The sequence below is a fragment of the Vipera ursinii genome (genome assembly GCF_947247035.1).
Source record: "Vipera ursinii genome assembly, chromosome: 3".
Taxonomy (NCBI): domain Eukaryota; kingdom Metazoa; phylum Chordata; class Lepidosauria; order Squamata; family Viperidae; genus Vipera; species Vipera ursinii.
Window position 1 is genome coordinate 358948 of NC_139516.1, and position 18609 is coordinate 377556.

The 18609-nt window shown below is 60.3% G+C and overlaps 1 protein-coding gene across 2 annotated transcripts in view; it reads right to left on the reverse strand.

Moving 5' to 3' along the window:
• Window positions 1-2175: 2175 nt before the first annotated feature.
• SLC12A5 (solute carrier family 12 member 5) overlaps window positions 2176-18609 on the reverse strand; it is a gene marked incomplete at both ends in the record, with an annotated part of 91500 nt that continues 75066 nt past the window's right edge. For both annotated transcript variants that reach the window (XM_083361053.1, XM_083361054.1), the window contains 20 exons: window positions 2176-2267; window positions 2898-3031; window positions 3181-3195; window positions 3359-3549; window positions 4721-4837; window positions 5214-5321; window positions 5633-5764; window positions 5978-6147; window positions 6495-6690; window positions 6814-6982; window positions 7867-7971; window positions 8191-8310; window positions 8426-8524; window positions 8648-8766; window positions 12002-12176; window positions 12474-12531; window positions 12933-13031; window positions 13548-13715; window positions 14041-14252; window positions 16414-16655. In XM_083361053.1, the coding sequence (XP_083217179.1) occupies window positions 2176-2267; window positions 2898-3031; window positions 3181-3195; window positions 3359-3549; window positions 4721-4837; window positions 5214-5321; window positions 5633-5764; window positions 5978-6147; window positions 6495-6690; window positions 6814-6982; window positions 7867-7971; window positions 8191-8310; window positions 8426-8524; window positions 8648-8766; window positions 12002-12176; window positions 12474-12531; window positions 12933-13031; window positions 13548-13715; window positions 14041-14252; window positions 16414-16655 (2721 nt within the window). The remainder of the gene's footprint in view (window positions 2268-2897; window positions 3032-3180; window positions 3196-3358; window positions 3550-4720; window positions 4838-5213; window positions 5322-5632; window positions 5765-5977; window positions 6148-6494; window positions 6691-6813; window positions 6983-7866; window positions 7972-8190; window positions 8311-8425; window positions 8525-8647; window positions 8767-12001; window positions 12177-12473; window positions 12532-12932; window positions 13032-13547; window positions 13716-14040; window positions 14253-16413; window positions 16656-18609) is intronic.

Below are 18609 nucleotides of genomic sequence, written 5' to 3' on the forward strand. Positions count from 1 at the left end.
CTCCAGCCGGGCGGGGTGGCCCTCACCAGCCCTCCGGAGACGGGGGCGGGGAGCGTGGAAGCCCAGGGGTGCAGCAACAGTACAGTGGGCGGCGGTCTGGATCTGTCCAGGGAGGGGGTGTCCGAAGCTGCCCCTGCCAGCTTTCCCAGAGCACCGAGGCGGCCTTGACGTCTTCCCTGCAGGGCTGCGGTCCCTCCTCCGGCTTTGGTCAGGGTGCCTGGGTGCCCAGGCGGGCCGGCTGACGGACACGCCCCAGGGCAGCAGGACGCGCCGGGGCCAAACATGCAGGGTCAGGAGTGGTGGTGGGGGAGTGTAAACTAGCATGTTTAAAATAGCATGCAACGCTCTGCTTTGGGCCTCTCTGGAACGGGAGGCTGGGAGGATGCTGGGGGGGGGACAGAGGGGCAGCAATGGCCAGGAGACAACCTGGCCCCTTCCCCGGCCATGGGACTGCCAGAGGTAGGCTGAGCATCTGCCAGCAAGCGAGAGAGGCCGGCCCATCTTCCTTCCACGGGGGTGCCGGTGGTGGGTCCCTTGGAAAGTGCTGGCCAGGGGTCTGAATGGGGGGGGGTCTCAGAGGGAAGGGTGCGCACGCACGTGTGTGTGAGAGAGCATCTCTCCATACATGAAGCGCTCTTCAAACTCACACACCCCCCGTTCACCCTCAGCTGTGGGGTTGCTAATTGCTGGGGAGGAGGGTGGCCAAAGCCAGCGGACCGAGGTGAGAGGTCAGCTCTGCAAGATGGGGAGGGGGCCACATTTGCCCTGAGAAGAAGCATCGTTTCTGCGTGCCAGGGAGAGACCCTGCCCTTTGGCCGCAGCATCCAGAGGACGTCTCTGCGCCTCTCCCCTGATGGCGGATCAGGGGCTTTGCTCTCGCCCCAGACCCACCTGGGGGGAGCCCCCCACCCAGCCCATGAAGATGCTAGAGAGCCCTGGTGCTTCCCCAGCCCCCCCCCCAGCTTCCTCTCGGTTCTTCTCATCTAAATAGGACGACTTTAAAAATACTGGTCCTGTGCTATGTACAGAATACATATATTATATATTTACAGCCTCCCCAGATGGGGGGAGCAGCGTTCTGCTTTTGGAGAACTATTCACATTGGTTAAAAGCTCCACAGTTTTCCTCTTCTGGGGGAGGGGGCTGCCCCCAGGGGTCCAATGCACGTGTTTTGGTATAAGGTGAGGCACCAGAAATGGGGGGGGGGACAGAAGCAGAGCCCACCCCTTCCTTCCTAGAGGGAGGAGGAGGAAAACTTGTCATCTGAGGGGGCAGCTGTGCTCCCTTTTGTTATCCCTGGGGGGCTCTGGGGTAATGCAGAGCTTTGGGGGGGCTCTCTCGGCCCCCAGCCCTGCAGCTTTCCAGGTTTCATTTTGATCCTGGCTTGAAGGGATCCCCTGGCTGGAAGACCCTAAAGTGCAACAGGGTTGAGCAGTGGCAGAGATCCCCTTACACACACACACACACACACACACACACACACACACGTGCGTGCGTGTGCGTGTGAGAGAGAGCGAGAGAGAGAGAGAGAGAGAGCGCAGGGCCCAAAGACATGTACAAACCAGAAGGGTTGGGGGTTGCAAAGCTGGGTGGAGCCCTTTTTCCCTCCCCAGCCTCCATGAGGGGGTCTGGTGGAGTTGGGGGTCAGGCTGGGAGAGGGGCTGGTCAACTAAACAAAGGGTCAGCTGGCCCAGTGGGTGCCAAGGGCCCCCTGGCCAAGCTGGGGAGAACTCTGCCCCCCCACTCCTAGCTTGCATGGGGAGGGCGAATGTCAGCTCCTCCCCCAAAGAGCCCCCCACACATTGAGTCCAAAGAAAGGGGGAGGGCCCTGAGTGGGTGCTTTCCCTGCAGAGGGGCCTGGCACAGGAGGTGGGGGCCGGGGTGGGGGGGAGAGGCCAGCGTTGGCAAGGGAAGCATGCTGGTGGCCTCGGCTGGCACCCTCTCCCCACCGGGCAGGCGGGCGGAGGAGCAGCAGTAGAAAGCCTCTGCCCACCCACCCGTCCACGCCCCCTTCGGCAGATCTGGGGCCCCCGCTGAGCTGCGCCTGGGATCCATCCTCCCACCCCGAGACACAGGCCGAGTGGGGCTGGCCACAGCTGGGTGCGGTGGGTGCAAAGGGGGGGCAAGGCTCTCGGGGCACAAACCTTTGGGCAAGGAAGGGCCTCGGCTGGCTACTCAGGAGTAGATGGTGATGACCTCCCGGCCACCCCCACGGACCAGCAGCACCCTGTCCAGATGTTCCGTCAGCACCTCCAGGAACTCCATATCTGGGGGGAGGGTCAAGGCTTGTCTGTGCAGCAGAGCCCCCCCCCCGCGGTCCTTCGGCAGGGGCCCCCGTCCAGACTTTCCCCCACAGGGCAGCCCGGAGAAGCACAGCCGAAGCTGCAGGAGGGGGGCGCTCCGGAAGGCTGAAGGGACGCTGGATGCCCAGCCCCACAAGGAGCAGTTCTGGGACCCCGGCAGGTTTTGGGGGCGCTGCAGAAGAGACCAAGGGAGGGGGGCCAAGAGAGGGGGCTGGTGCACTGTGGCTCCAGGGCCGGCCGGCAGGAAAGCCAGCGGAACAGTCCGCCACTCCTTCAGTTGAAAGCTCTCCTGCCTTCGGAGGCTTTGAACCACTTTGGCGGCTCCCGCCCCGAGCAGAGAGGAGGGGTGGGCCAGAGAGGGCCCCTGAGGTGGTTTGCAACTCTGCAGCTCCGATTCAAAAGGGGCTGCCCCTTCCCTGGGGGTGGCCTTGGCCGGGACCCTCCTTCTGACCGGAGGCCCAGGGCAGAAGCCCAGCGTGACTCTCCGAGGACGGAGTTCCCCTGAGGAAGGGAAGCTGCCATCATCCAGAACCCCCCAACCCCTCGCCAGCCCCCCCGACTGCCCTCCCTGCTGGCTGAGCCCCAGAAGGATACAGTTCTCATCCCCCTTGCGGTTCCGGGGGGGCCCCGGCATGTTGAGCAGCACCAGCTTCGCCTCCTGCGACTTCCGCACGATGGCCTCGTTCAGCCGGATGGCCGTGTGCATCCGCCGGACGTTGGACTGGTTCCTGAGGGAGAAGACGGGCCGGTGGGCGGCCGGCTGGGGCTACCGGGCCCCTCGGCCTCTGCCCCTCTTGGGCACGGCCTTCCGGGAGGGGGGACGGCGAGAGGGGGACCCCCTCCCCAAGCATTGCAGAGTGGCCAAAGGGGCACTTACAGATTTTCCCACTCCCTGGCAGCAAGAACAGTGGCAGGAGCAGCGGGAGAGGAAAGAAGGAGATCGTGTCATTGCCTGGGGGGGTGGTATTCCACCTGACACCCCCACCTCCCTCACTGTCCCCCCACCCCTGAGTCTCTGCCCCGCCCGGAGGCCAGCGGTGGGGGAGGGGGCTCACGGCTTCATGTTGAAGAAGTCCTTGATGCTCTCTGAGCTGACGGGACTCTTGGCCTTGAGCTTCTCGGCCTCCTTCTCCTTCGTCCAGGTGAGGTGCACCTTCTCGGGGGGGGGCTCGGCCTCGGCCTCCTCCCCCGGGGACTGTGAGCTGCCGGAGAAGCTGGTGGTGTTCTTGTCGTGGATCAGCTGCACCTGTTGAGTGGCCGAGCAGCGCCTTCACCCCTCCCGCCTGCGGCCTCCTCTGCAGGGCCGGCAGCTCCCAGGCAGGGACCCTTCTGGGCAAGGCAGGCAGCCACGCAGGGGGAGGGAGCCGGGCGGCCAACGGCCAGGAAAAGCTCGGGAGATGGAGCACCGTGGGGAGGGCAGCTGTGGGAGGGCAGGCCTGGCCCCAGTGCTGGGGAGGAGGTGCTCAGGACACACACCCCCCCCAGGGAAGCCACCCTTCAGACAGTACGGAAGCCCAGGCCTAGCTGAATCACGGTTTACTCAGCAGAGCGAATATTCTAGCTTTGTGTGTCACCTTGAACTGTGGTGGGTCAGCCTGGCTGGGAGGATGACGGGGAGCCCCAGAGGGATGCAGGGGGGGGGAGGTCAGGCTGGCCCACCCCAATCTTTCCTCTTTGGGGAGGAGCCACCCTTGGGATGCAGCTCGAGGGGGAAACGGGGGGAGCCCCCTGGGAGAGGCATTGGATGTGTGGTCAGCCCAGAGGCCCAGGCCAAATGCGGTGGGTGTCTGAGGTGGGGGGCATTCCCCACACAGGCTGGAGTTCATCTGGAAAGCATGAGCCTCCCCCCCCCAGGGTCTTTTTCCAGAGTGTGCTGGCCGCCCTACAAAATGGCACATGGGCTCCTGGAAGGGGAGGGAGACCCTGGAGCCCATCCAGAGGAGGCCAAAGAAGCCCCTCCTCAGCTTGTGGGGGGGATCTGAGCTGCTCTGGGTGCCTGGGGGGAGACTGGGCAGCTGCCCCACGGGAGAGGCTGTGGAGGGGTGAGGAGACGGGCAACTAACCAGCGGCTCCTTTACAAGAGAGGGAGTGCCAGGGAAGGCCTGAGGGGGGGACCGTGGTGCCTCCACGCAGGAGCTCTTTGGATGCAGAAGCAGAACGGAGAATGAAGCATAAAAGAGCCGGAAGGGACCTTGGAGGTCTTCTAGTCCAACCCCCTGCTCAAGCAGGAGACCCTATTTCGTGTGGCAGTGGCACAGCTGGGGAAGGGGGGGTCCCAGGTCCTTCCAACCCTGACCCTCCATGACCGCCATTCGTTCCACCCACCCCCAGGGTGAAGTTCCTCCCCCCAGCCTTACGAGCCACCCTCTTGCCGTTGCCATCTCTGATCGCCCCCCCCCCCTGCCTGGCCATCTTACCTCTTCTTCTGGCTTCTCCTCGCTGTCGCCCACCTGCTCGTCCGGGAGGCTCAGGTGGGTGTTGGGGGGGTTTTTGCGCCGGATGGAGCCCCGGGATTCGTCCGTGATGCTCTGGATCTGCGGCAGAGAGCAGAGCGGGGGAAGACGCCGGTCACCCCAGCGCATGCAGTTTCTTTCCTGCACAAACGTTCCACCCCAGGGAACTTTCTTACACACAAGTGCCCCCTCCAGTAAAAACACACGACCCAGTAGTTGCTGGGTGCTTCTGTGCCCTTTGGAGGATGTCTGGCCCAATCCCACCGAGATGCGTCCAGAGGGCAGAGATGGGCACCGGGGGGGCCAGCGCGTGGCAAGGCAGTCGGGGGCGTTGGCAGCAGCCTTGGCCAGTACTCTGGACCAGCCTATGAAAATCAGGATTTCCTCGGCTGGCATCCTGTGCCAGGCCAGCCCCTTTCCCGACGTGCCAGGGGGCGAGCAGGGGGGGGGTCCGTACCTCGCGCTCCCGCTCCGTCTTGGTCAGGTGCATCTGCTTGAGGATCAGCGACCTCTGCTCCATCACCAGGGTCTTCTCGTAGGTGTAGGCTGAGATGTCGCTCTCATGCTGTGGGGCCAGAGGGAGCAGCGTCCGCTTTCAGCAGGGCTGGATTTGATGGGCACCGGCAGGGGGTCTCCCTTGGCAGAGGCCCACCAGAGCCTCTAACCCACTTTATGACAGAGGTGGGAAAACCTGAACTCGTAACCAGCCTGGCCAAGAGACAACGGGCTGAGAAGGGGAAGCTGGGGGGGGGCGGCACTGGGCTACAGGCACGTCGGGGGGACAGTAGGGCCTGGGGTGGGAAACCACAGGGGCAGGCATGGACAAGAGGAACTCAAAGAGCAGGGCTGGACTGCAGCTCCCCTGCCCCGCCTCACCATCTCCACCACCTCCACCTCGGCCGTGATGCGCAGGTGGTACAGGAAGGTGGTCAAGTCCTTCTTCATCTGGATGCTGTTGTCGTCCATCTGGGCCACCGTGAAGATGCGCATCTTGCACTTGCGCCAGACCTGCGCGGAGACACATCCCGGCCAGCTCAGCCACGTGGACCCCCACTCGGGCCACTCCCCCACCTCCGGCGAATGTTATTGCTTGACAGCTGGGTCCCCGGCAAGGAGGGCCCCTCCCTGCCTGGGCGTCCGGGCCCCAGAGGTTGGTGGTGCCAAGGGAAGGGGGGCCCCCCGAGACTGCCCTGCCACGCCAGCTCCCCCCCTCGGGGGCACCTTGTGCTGGCGCAGAAGGAAGGGCAGGAGCATCAGCATCCCCCCGTCGTGCACGATCCACCAGACGTCGATGTGGCCCTCCGAGAAGCGCTCTGTGTTGGCCGGGAACATGGCCACGTTTTTGGCCACCAGCAAGGCCATGTGGCCAGCCGTGGTCTCTCGCACCAACTCTGGGTGGAACAAGCAAAGAGGAGTACTTGCCAAGATGCCCAGGAAGGGAGGAAATCCTAGAGGAATGCCAGACCCGGGCAAGCCCCCCCCCCCAGAAGGGCCGCAATGCCGCAGGGGGAACCAAGGAAGGAGCAGGCGCTCCATGCAGAGGGCGGGTCCCCCAACGGCTAAAAGCAGCAGGGAGGCTGGAGATGCTGCCAGGAGGACGGGGGGTCAGGGAGCCCCTAGGACGCCCCTCCCTTGGCCAGACAAGGCCCCTTGAGGTGTCAGACAAGGGGACCCTTCCCCGACTAGAGGGCGGCTGCTTTCTCCCTGCGGCCCCCGGGGGCCCCTGCTCTTCTCTCACCAATGAAGTTCCTCCAGGTCTGGTGGTCCTCCTTGCTGCGCCAGCTGCGTGGCCAGCCGACCAGCACTGTGTTGTGCTGCAGGCCTCCCAGGCCGCTGGACTGGATGAGGTGCGACATGCCGTCCCGGACGTTGCTAGAGGTCACCACCTGGCAGAATCCCTTGACCTTCTCGGCCTCCATCAGCCGCTGGATGGACTGGGCAGGGGGAGCAGAGAGCGGGGGGTCACGGCCTTGCATTCGGGGCAGCCCTTCTCCCGAGGAGCCCGGAGCTCTTTGGGCAGAGGGGAAGGTCTCCTGCGGCCATTTTACCGCGCTCACCTCCTCAGCACGCTGGAGCTGCAGGTGGTTGTCCAGGAAGGTGCCCTCCAGCACGGAGCCCACGATGGTCAGCCCCTTGCCCGCCTTGAGCTGGTTGGTGAGGGAGAGCAGCTGCGGGTGAGCGACGTTCTGGTCCTGATCCACCCGGACGAGCACCAGCAGCTGCGGCCTGGGGAGAGGGAAGCCGAAGGCCTTTAGCCGGGGCCCCCCACCCCCGCTCTCTCCGCCTCTACGGCTGAGGGTGTTCCGGCCTGACTTGCCCCCATCCAGCCTCCTCCTGCCCTGGATCACCGGCTGTGCCAGTTGCCGGAATAGCCCCCCCCCCAATTCCTCCATCTCTTCTTTTTCATCTCCAGCTCTTTCCCTCTGCAGAACCCCAGGAAGAGGAGATCTGTGCCAAATCCCTCCAGGCCACTCTGCACAGTGGTGCCATTCACACAACAAGCTCCTCTTTGGATCTGATCTTGGCTGCCGAGGCCACCGTGACTGATCTGGAGCCAGGAGGGAGTTCCGACTTTGCTCCCCAGGGTCACAACAGCCCTTTACGCTGTGCCAGCCCACTTGCTGGGCTCCACGTGCCGCCCTAGGAAAGGGGGCAGCTGCTGCAGAGATGCCAAGGCTGGCCCAGCAGGGCGAAATATTTGTATGTTGCTTATATGTAAGGGTGTAGGTATGTACATATGTTGCATATAGTATGTTTAAATATGTGTTGTGTATGTGTACACTTTGAGAGCAAGCAACTAAATTTCATCTTTAATGTTTGAATAGAACAGAGCTGGAAGGGACCTTGGAGGTCTTCTAGTCCAGCCCCCTGCTCAAGCAGGAGAACCTCTACCATCTCAGACAAGGGACTGTCTGGTCTCTTCTTAAAAACCTCCCGTCATGGAGCGCCCATGATTTCTGGAGGCAACTTCTGTTCCACTGGTTGATTGTGCCCTTGTGCCCACAGTACAAAATGACAACAAAAGTTCTCTCTCTCTCTCCCTCCCTCCCTCCCTCCGAGGCTGCCCTCCCTCTAGACCCCCAGCTCAGGGCCAGCACCAGTCGGCTTACCTCCAGTTCTTGGTGTGGGGCGGCCCCTCCTCCAACCGCAGCAGGGCGTAACGAGCTGCGCTGAGTGAGAGACCCCGGATGCCATCCCCCCACTCCTTCTCTGCCCTGGAAGAACAAGCGGGGAGGGGGCTGTGTGAGCTTTGCCCCATGCCCCCCCCAGCGTCCCTCCGGAGGGGGAGACATCCCCTCCCCAAGAAGGGGCCAAAGCCCAGCCGGCCACCACTTAGCCACAGCGCCACCCCTCCCTCCCTCGCCCCCAAATAGGAGACAGAACATTGTGCCCACCTGGCAAGTATGCCGGGGGGGGCAGGGAGGGGCACTTACCCTCGGTACTCGATGTACTTGTAGATGAGTCCCGCGATCAGCATGGCGACCAGGGCATAGTACCAGGAGCAGATGAACATCAGTGCCAGGCAGAGGCTCATGCCCAGGAAGGAGAGGGTCCTGCAAGAGTCGAGAGGTCACGCACCTCTGCCCCCTCCCCTCCCAGTGGTCTTCCCAGGGCTGCAGGACCCAAAGTGCCTCCCCCCGCCCCCCCCAGGAGAAGGAGGGCACCCACCAGTGGTAGTAGCGGAAGCGTGGGCGCCAGTTGGGGGTCCTCAGCAGCGTCTGAACCGCACAGGCCAGGTTGACAAACATGTAGCACATCAGGAAGAACCTGGGGGGGAGGGTTGTTCAGCGTTTGGGGGACAGAAGCCCCCTCCCCTGGCTTGCAAGGGGGAGCCCAGGCCGCCTTTAGCTCCCCTGCCGGCTCCGGAGGGGCCCAGTTGGGGGGGCGTACATGGAGAGGATGGGGGCCACATCGTCCAGGGAGGCGATCAGGATGCCGATCTCGCAGATGCAGGCCGTGAGCAGGAGGGCCCAGGTGGGCTCCCCATTCGCCTTGCCGTGGCCGAAGATCTGCGGAGAAAGCGCCGAGGGAGGGTTAGAGTAAGGGCTAGGTGAGCCAGACCACCCCCAGCTGCTGCCCCCACTTTCCTCCCCTCAGGCTGAATTCCTCCTTGCAGCTCCAAGCACACCCAGATCTTTGGAAGGGGGGCAGCAGCTGTTGTAGCCCCCCCGTCTGCCCCTGGCAAGTCCTGGCCCCCTTCGCCGTGAGCTGCAGTTGCCTGCCGAGAGGGCCTGGGGGTGGAGGGCAGGGGGCGGCATAAGGAAGAATGGGGAAGACGGGGTGGGCACAGTGTCTGGCAGTGGGCTGTGGGTGGGGAGCCGAAGGGAGAAGGCAGGAGGGGCAGCTCCTACAGTTCCAAGGAGGCTCCACACCCCTTTGCACTATTCAGGTGACCCTAAGGGCACAGATAAACCTCCGAGGGGCCTCAATGACTCCCAGAAAGAGTGCAAATGACCATATGACTGCAAGGAATATAAATCTTTCCATCCTCCACCATTCAGTCAGAACCGAAGAAGCTTTTGGGATGAGAAGTGAAACATCTTCAAGGAAAAACAAAAAAAGTCCAGTTGATTTTTGAAAAAGTGGCTTGGGACAATTATGACCTGGATGCCTGAGAATCTCCATAGACACCTTGCTGCGCTGTTCAGGGTACTCTGGTGATGGAGGTGAATGCAAGTGTCTTTTGTACACAAACAATGCCATGTTGTTGGCTAAGAAAGCAAATGGTTTGCTGGGAATATTAAGTAGATCCCACAGAGGACCTGAAAATTAATATATCAGACAGAAGTTGCTGTATTTGACCAGGAAAATCAAATAAAAGATTTAATTTAATTTAATTTAATTTAATAATTTAATTTGTATACTGCCCTTCTCCCGAAGGACTCAGGGCGGTGAACAGGGCAATACATAATAAAAACCAGAATACAAAAATTAAAAAGTAATTAAACTACAATGCCCGTAATAAATTAATACATATTAAAAATTAAAACCGATTATAAAACCCAGCCCCAACCCATCAGACCAGGCCAGCTTGTTCAAAAAGAAAAGTTTTGAGATCGCGCCGGAAGGAGCAAAGGTCGGGGGCCGTTCGGAGCTCAACCGGCAGCTGGTTCCATAATGCCGGAGCGCCCACAGAGAAGGCCCTCCCCCTGGGGGCCACCAGCCGGCATTCTCTGATCGGAGGCACCCTGGGGAGGCCCTCTCTGTGGGAGCGCACTGGACGGAGGGAAGTTGACGCCGGCCGCAGGGGTTGCCGTAGGTAATCCGGACCCATGCCATGTAGGACCCATGCCATGAAAATGTACAGCAGGTAAATGGATTTACAAACGTAGGTAGAATATATAATAAAGTAGAAATTTTAAGAGGGGCAAATGTTGATAGATTATACGTGATTGTTATGAAGAATGACTGTTTGTGCAGTCCTTGGTGCTCTCTGAGCTTGTGGGCACAAGGTCACAGCGTCCGCCTGACTGAGTGTGGGGTCTGCCCCCTGTGTGTGCCCAGGGGTTTGCTCTACTAAGGTTGCTGGTATGTGTTTTCTTCTTGGCAGTTCCTTGATTAAGGTATTGCTTTCTGCTTGACTGTTTGTCTGGTGACAATCCCTGCTTATCTGGATGTCTGCACACCGCAGCAAGCCAGAACACCAGAAAAGGGAAACAGACCATCTACACATTTTCCCACCAAAATATGGATACCTGTGCAACTTTATCAAAAAGTGCCTGAGAGCCAAGAATGAACCAGTAATGAATGAATCTACAGTGAACGTCAGGATTGAAAAACTATCCAGATGGTTGGGGGGTGGGTGATCAAGAGAGGAGAAAACGAAGCTATTCAGCGAAGACGAGGAAACGAGAGGATGCTGGAGGCTCAAGAGCAAGGAGGTTGTGGCTGAATGGAGCCGATTAGACCCTTAAAAACACGAGCGAGGCGTGGAGAGTCCCAAAGCACTGTAGGGAATCGGTGAGGGAGATTTCATTGGTTACACTCCATCCTGGTCCACACAAACAAGCCAAGCCTCATCCGTGGGAGGCAGGCAGCACACAAAACCACGCACTCTCCGGTCCGTGGAAAAACCTTTCTCCGTGGAACCGGTCCCTGGAGCCCAAAAGGTTGCGGACATCTGGACTAGATGACCTCTGGGGTCTCTTGCAATTCTAGGAAACTGGGACTGGGTGCCTGATGATCAGGGATGCTGCAGTAGCAGATTCCTATCTTGCCAAGGGCTGGACTAGATAACCTCTAAGGTGCCTGCCTGGAGAGGGGGCAGGTTTCGGCCAAGAGGCTGGGTTACCTCCCACCAGGCTTCTAGCAGTGCTTTGAGGGAGGCATCATTTGCAAATAGCTCCTTTGCAGGAGCAGCGATTCAAGCCAGCCGCTCCCTGGTTGAATGCGGGGTGGCGGGGTGGGGGGGGGAAGGGTGATCCTCCCTCCCCCCTCGGTGTCTCTGTGTGAAGGGGGTGAGAGGACGAGAGGACGGATGTCTCCTTGCATCAACCGGAGGCTACCCTGTCTCCAGACGGAGGTGGCAGGCGAGGTGCACTCCGGTTGACTGGGGGAGGGGGACCGTGGCTCTGGCTTTGTGGAGGGCAGCTTCCCTGGACAGGCAGCAGCGGCCCCTCCGTGCCTGCCCAGCACAGGCCCGGCACAGGCCTCATCCATTCACAGCAGGAGCTTAGCTCCTGGGGGACCGCGTGTGGCCCTCGGAATTGGTGGCCCTGAACCACTTTCTGGGGTGCACAGAACTGACCACCGGCCTTTTCCCGGAGGTGGCACGTGTCGGTGCTGCCAGCCTGCTTGGCCCCACTGCTGCTTCACTGATGCCAGACTGCCATGAACCCTCTGTGTGTCTGTCTCTGTGTGTGTGTGTGTGTAGGGAGCCAAGGGGGGGGAGGGGGAAGACTAGAATTCAAAACCGCTCCAACTGCCCGGCAGAGACCTCGGCCACTGACCTGAGGGCCACAGGCACGGGATGGAATGCAGGCCGCCACGGAGCCCACCAAACACCAGAACTGTTACCAAAACAATCTGAATGCAGTTGGGGGTGGGGGGGGAAGGACCCAGGAAAGAGGAAAGTAAGAAGGCAGCTTTTGCTCACAAACCCAGTTCTAGCTTTTTCCTACCCCTTCTACCTGCTTGGCCTTAGTGAGTCGAAGTCTTTTTCTCCCTAAATGTCTGGTCTTGCCCCCAGGGAGCCTGCCTTGCTGGCCCTGGCCTGGCCCACCTGCGCCCGCTCACCCCACCTACCCGGAGGAAAGGCACGATGCCGTCCCGCGAGATGGCTTGCAGCAGGCGAGGGGCCCCCGTGAGGCTCTGCAGCCCGGCTCCGCAGGTGGAGAAGAAGGAGCCGAAGACGATCACCCAGGGGGAGGGCCAGGCCAGCGTGCCCACCACCAGGTTCCCACTGACAGCCTCGCCGAACCTGAAAGGGAAGAGGGGGGTGAAGCCCCCTTTCTCCAGCCTCCCAGGGACCAGAGAGCCGTCCTCGCCTTGGCCTGAGAAGGCTTCCCCTGCGCAAGTGCAGAGTGCCTTTTTCAGACCCGGCTGATGCCAGGAGGGAGAAAGCTTCCCCCCTCCAGTCGCCCTCAGCCCTGAAAGCTGGTTATGCCACCTGGAGGGGGCCTTGAGGCAGACCTGGGTCCCCCCCCCCCCGAGAGGCAGTGTGGAGGGTATGCTGGTGGGAGGAGGGGGCCCTTCCTGGGGGGGGGCAGGCACTCACTTGTCCCGGAGCACCACACCCTCAATGCAGGCGCCAAACAGCACCACGGAGCTGATGTCTGTGGGGGCATGAAGGAAGCAAGGCAGGCAGGAAGGCAGGAGCTGTGCCACAGTGTCCAGGACCCCCCCTCACTCACAGTACCCAGAGAACGCTGGCTGCCCCAAGGGGTTAGGGCAGCCCCCAGCCCTCCTCCCTCCCTCTCCCCATGTAGGCTCAGCTTTTGTGAGAGGACCTGGCAAGGGATGCCAGCCCCCCCCCCAAGAGAGGCTCTGCCCGCAGCACCAGGGCCTGGCCTAGGGCCCGATGCACACCCCACAGAGCCTTTGGGGGTGCCTGTCCAGAGATGCCCCATCACTCTGCAGCCCACACCAAGGGATCTCGAGGCGAGCTGGAAAAAGGCAGCTCCCTTCGCCCGGCGGCTGCCCCATGCCAGCCTCTGCCCGTGCCAGCCAAGGATACAGACAGCCGAGGTGGTGGCGATGGCGAGGATGGTGCCCGTAGGGATTGACTTTTGAGCATCCCGGAGATCCCCAGACCGGTTGGAGCCAGCCATGATCCCTGCAGAGAGGAGCTGGGGGTTCAAGGTCTGCTGGTGCTGGTCCTCCGGTTAGGGAGGGGGCCCTGCATCAGAAGCCCCCCCCAATCTAGGCAGGAGGAGGAGGAGGCGGCAGAAGGACCAGAGGGAAAAGCTGCTGGCCCTGTGTGTCTCTCTCTCTCACACACACTGTGTCTGTTGTCTGTGTGTGTGTGTGTGTGTGTGAGAACGGCCAAGGCCCGATGCTGCTGGACTCCTGGCCAGGGGCTGGGCTGGGCCAGGGCAGGCGGAGGAAGAGCCTCAGATCAAGGGAAGATCTCACACTGCACCACCCCAAAGGGCTGAGGCCAATCTTGCATGTCTGGAAGCCCCTCTTCCCTGTTCCAGGCATTGCAGGGAGCGGAAGGGCCTCCAGCCAGCCACCTTCCCAGGAGCCCCCCACTCGGGCGCCCCCCTTTGAGCTGGGGGCCAAGCGTTGGGCGTCTGCTCCAGAAAAGGGGGGGGCGGGGTTCCCAGCCCTTCCCAGGAAAGCCTCTCACCGGTGACGGAAGGGAAGTAGATGCCGACCAGGAGGGTGAAATAGGAAGTCATGTCGCTGAAGACGTAGGGCTGGTCCAGGTCCAGCGCCCCCTCGGAGGGGGGCACAGAAGTCATCCCCGCCCGCTCGATAATCACCCCCTTCGGCAAGTAGGTGCTCCAGAGGTTTTCTGTGAAGAGAGGATGACGCAGCTCCAGGACCCATCCTCCCCTGCTGGGGTCCTCCTCACCGTACCTTCCTCTCCCACCCCCAAAATAGGATTCCTCCCCTGGACAAACAACACCCCCTCCGGGACGGTGGCGACTTTGCGGATCAAGTGGAGCATCCTGCCCCAACATCCTCCACCAGATCTAGCGAGCCCCTCTGGACGGTGGCTCTCTCCCCCCCCCGCCCCACTGCCCTCAAGAAGGGGGCCCAGCTGGCATTCCCCTCCCCCCATGAATCAGGAGACCCCAGCCCATGAGGGTTCCCCCCCCGCAAGAGGCTCCTTCTACCTTGGATGAGACCGGAAGCCGCTCCAGGGATGCCCTGAATCTCCGAGACGTTGTTCTGGCTGAAATACTCGTCGCACGTGGCGTTCAGCAAGCGGGAGGAGCAGAAGAGCGCCCACAGCTCGGAGCCCATCGTCTCGTTGCCCACCTGGACCACCTTGGCACACACATCAAAGCCGTGGCGGGACAGAGTCCGGTTGCCCAAGAGGCAAATCCTGGCCAAAAGACAGGAGCCGAAGGGAGGCTGAGGGCTGCTTGTCGGCTCCTCAACGTGGCCGGGCAAGCCCCCCCCTGGTTCCCCCCCTTTCCCCCCCAATCTCAGGCAGGGACAGCCTTTGCAATGGGGCCTTTCCAGGCAGGGCAGCTGGGGCCTCAGGATCTAAGGGGTGCCTTGCAGTCTGCTTCTCCCAGCAGGCCTCTCTGCCCCCCCCCCCACCACAGCCCAGTGGAGAGATGGCTTGGCGGGATCTTTAATGTCAGAAGTTTCTTCTGCGTCCATTCATAAAAGATTAAACTGGGGCATCACACATCCTTGTCTGGTTCTTACTCGGTGCTGAACCTTCAGCTAAGCATCCCATCTTCTCACTCAATTTTACTTCCATTCTGCTGGACGCATTCAGCCATCACATTTTCTAAGTCAGGCCTATTGGCTCCAACTGCACCCTTTTTCTAGAATTAATAAACCTGCAGTAAACTTTCCCTCCCACGTTGCTGCATTCCTTAATGACGTGCTAAGGAGCAAAAACATGGTCTGCGCACTCTCCCCACTTCCCCAGAGTTGCTAATTGCTGCCTTTTGAGCCTGTTCAGGGTGAACTGTGGCGGGGGGGGGGCCCTTTGCAGACCCTCCCTGAGCCAGCTGTTGCCCTACCGATCCCGAATCCCCCCTTGCCCCATTTCCTTTATTGCAGGAACGGGAGCAATAACGGCCTCCTTCCAATTCAGCCAAGCACACCCATAATTAGCATTTTTCCAGTTACACCACCTTTATCTTACATTTTTTTTAGCATTCTGGCACAACTTCTGACTTCCTCCATTTTTTTCCCCCTTAGGCAGCACTCTAGATTTGGAACAGTCACTTTGATTCCCGTCTGCACTACCGCTTTCACTCCGGTTCCCAAAATCTCCAACTAACGCCTCCCTCACTTCCGTTTCATCCACCCCCCCCTTTATTTTTAATTCCATGCTCTTCACCGGAGGCGCCTTGTGCTCTAATTCTGTGCCACCTTTCATTTCCATCAACGCTGCCCTGCATTTTCTCTGCATTCTCTCTGATCTTAGCCAGTCCTCGCTCTCTCCGGCGGCATCCTCTGCAAGGGGGCCACTGGCCGGTCCTCCCTTTGGGCAGTTCTGCTCTGTCCTCAGGCACTGCTCCCCCATCCCTGGACATGGGCACTTCACCCAGCGCCCCCCTCCTTTCTGCCTCTGTCCATTTACTGCACATCTGTGGCATTAAAACAGGACGTGGCCCATGTGACTTTCCATGCTCAGTCACCTGCCTGCCGTTCTCGTCTAACGTGAAAAGGGCTCAAAAGGCCGGCCCTGCACACTGTCCCTGCCCCCCCCTTTCCAGGTGTCCACGGGGGGGGGGGAAGAGCCTTGAACTGCAGCCACCGGAAGCACCAGCTAGCGATGGTTACGAGGCCCTTCTTCCTAGTCCAGGGGTAGGCAACCTTGGCTCTTTGACGACTCGTGGACTTCAACTCCCAGAATCCCTGAGCCAGCCTGGCTCAGCATGGAAACCTCTCCCTTTCCCCTCAGCACGGCTGGCTCAGGAATTCTGGGAGTTGAAGTCCAGCAGTCCTAAAAGAGCCGAGGCGGCCTACCCCTCTACCTAGTCCTAGCGCTGATTCCCCAGAGTGGGGTTTGCGTAGCATTTCCTCCTCTTTCCTTACCGAGAGAGACTTTCGCTTTGGGCAAATTAAAGCCGAATGTGCCCAGAGACCAACTTTCACCTAACGGGCCAGGTCGAACGTTGCCCTTCTGGGGAAGGCCGCCGCTGGACCGCCTCCAGCTCCTGTCGCCAGGGCCTGCCCCTCAGAGCCCCCTGGGCACAGCTGCCCTACTCTTTGAAGAAGGAAGGGCGAAGGAATCTCACAGGAAGCAGCTGGAGGCATTTTCAAACCCCCACCAGCCGGTGCCTGCTGCAGATGCCAGTCGCTGGGCTCCGGCCTCCCCTCGGGCACCTCGCAGGACACGGGGAAGCCGGGCGACGGGCAGCAGTGACCGAGACGAAGGCAAGGAGGGCGGAAGAAGACAAAGTCCTCCTGGTCAAACCGCCAGGCAGACGGTCCGCCCGTCTCCGGCCTTTGCAACCACCCCAGGAGAGAGCTAAGAGACCCCAGCCCCCCTCCCCCCTGACCAGCCAGGCACTTACGGAAAGGAGGGGGCGTCGAAGGCGGACTTGATGACCCCCGCGTAGATGGCCAGGATGGACAGGATGACGCAGCCCAGGAAGACCAGGGCAAACTTGTTCACGTACTTGACGCCCACGAAGACCACGGTGGCCATGCAGGTGAGGACACACGTCCCGTAGACCCTCATGTTGTTCAGCAGGGCGGCTGCTTCCCCACTGGCGTCCTCGGCCTTGAAGATGGCCATCGGGGGGAAGATGTAGGCCTGAGGGAGGCAGGAAGCGGGTCTGAGGGCCCCTCCTTCCCCAGCAGAGGGCCTCGGGGGGGCTCCCCAGGCCCTTCCCTCTTGCCCCGCCAGGCTCCCCACAAGACTTGCCAGCTCTTCTGGCTCCTATCCAAGCCGGCATTGAGGCCACTCAGGGGAGGCGGGGGGGGGGGAGACTCCTTGCAGCCCTTCAAAGGACACCTCCTCCGCCCACAGGCAGGTTTTCAGCACTTGCGTGAAGAGGGGCTGCATCTTTGCTCAGCATGAATACTTATTTTGGGGGGGGGGCATTAAATGCCAGGTGGCTGCTGCTTGTCACAACGGATCTTTCTGTGCTGGTTTTCTCCCACCCGACATGCAATATTGTGGCTTTCTCAAGCAGTTATAAATTGCCAGCGCGAGAGACAGCTAACTTCTATATTTGCACTGACTGAGGAGTATGGAGGACTTTGCCCACCCCCCCGCTGATTATTCCTAAGCCTCGCTGCCCCCCCTGGATGGGAGGGGGCGCTTAGAACTGGGAGGCCAGTAGGATTGGGGGGCTGCCCGGGGGAAGGGAGGGCTGGCTGGTCTGGTCTGGGCAGAAGCCCCTTTGGGGGCTGCCTGCCCAGCACTTGCCCGAGGGGCCTAATGGCCCCCCTGCTCCCCGTCCAGAGAGGCTCCCTGTGGCGAGGCTGGCAAGGAAGCAGATTTGTCCACTGGGGGCGTCCTGAGGGAGCTTCTCTGGAAGGGACAGGCCACGGCTGCCTTAGAGTCCTAGGCCTGGGAGGGGTCCGGGAGGTCATCTAGTCCAACCTCCTGCTCAGGGCAGGAGTCCTCAGGGCTGCCCAGGGAGGCATCTCTGCTGTTGGGGGGTCCTTCCTGTCCCCTGAAGAGGCTCTGGTGGGCTTCCTGCAGAGGAAATAGCTGCGGGGGGGGGGGAAACTCTGATGTCAAACTGTGGTTTTAATTCTCTGCTACCTCGAAAAGGCCTGAAGGGAAATGTGGCTGGGTGGTCTGGTGGCAAAACATGGGGGGAGGGGCAGTTCTGGTAAGGGGGGGGCTTTGGATCAACTGAAAGCCTCAACAAGACATTGGGAAAAGAAGGCGAAAGGATCGTGCCTCCAGCCCTGCGGGACCACTGTCCCCATGGGAGGGGCTCTATTGCAAGGGCCCCTGGATCTCTCTGAGAGGAGAGGGGGGGGCGTTACATTCACCTTTGCCCCTCCCCCGTGAGGCTTTTTACTGCTGGGGGCAACATGAGCCAGAGGGGGCCAGCAAAGGAATCCCGGTCCCCAGCCTGGGGAGCAGCAGCAGGGCTTGGCAGAAGCCCCCCCCATCCCAGGAGCAGCCGAGGCGCCCCCCCCCAACGGCTGTGGGTCCCAGTAAACATGAAGCTTCCTGCTTTCTGGATTTTTACGAGGGATGGAGACGGGCGATTCGCAGATGTGAAAAGTTAAAGTCAGATATTTGGCTTCCTGTTAATTCATTCATCCCTGACTTTGCTCTTCTCCTACGTCCTCTTATTTCGGATAGGATGGCTACTTCTGTCCTGGCAGCCGGCAGCCCGTAGAGGTTAGCTTGTGCCACCTTTCTCGAGAGATAAAGTTTTCTCCACAATTGTTTTTATTGGGTATTATTACAGATACTACTGTTATAGATACTAAGTTGATGTTGAATTTAATTACGGCAGCGAGACTTTCAGTAGCGCAATATTGGAAGAAGGAAGAACTGCCGACTATAGAAGAATGGACTTTGAAAGTTTCTAACTTGGTGGAAATGGCAAAGATTTCAGCGTATTTGAAAGAGCAATCGCAACAGAGATACATTGTGGAATGGAGGAGATGGATTGATTATATTCAGAACAAATATGGGACTGAAAAGTTTCATTTAGCATTTGAATAAGTAGTGGATCTATATGATGTATAATTAGTTTGTAGTTATTTTATTATTATTCGGACGATGGAGAGTTAAA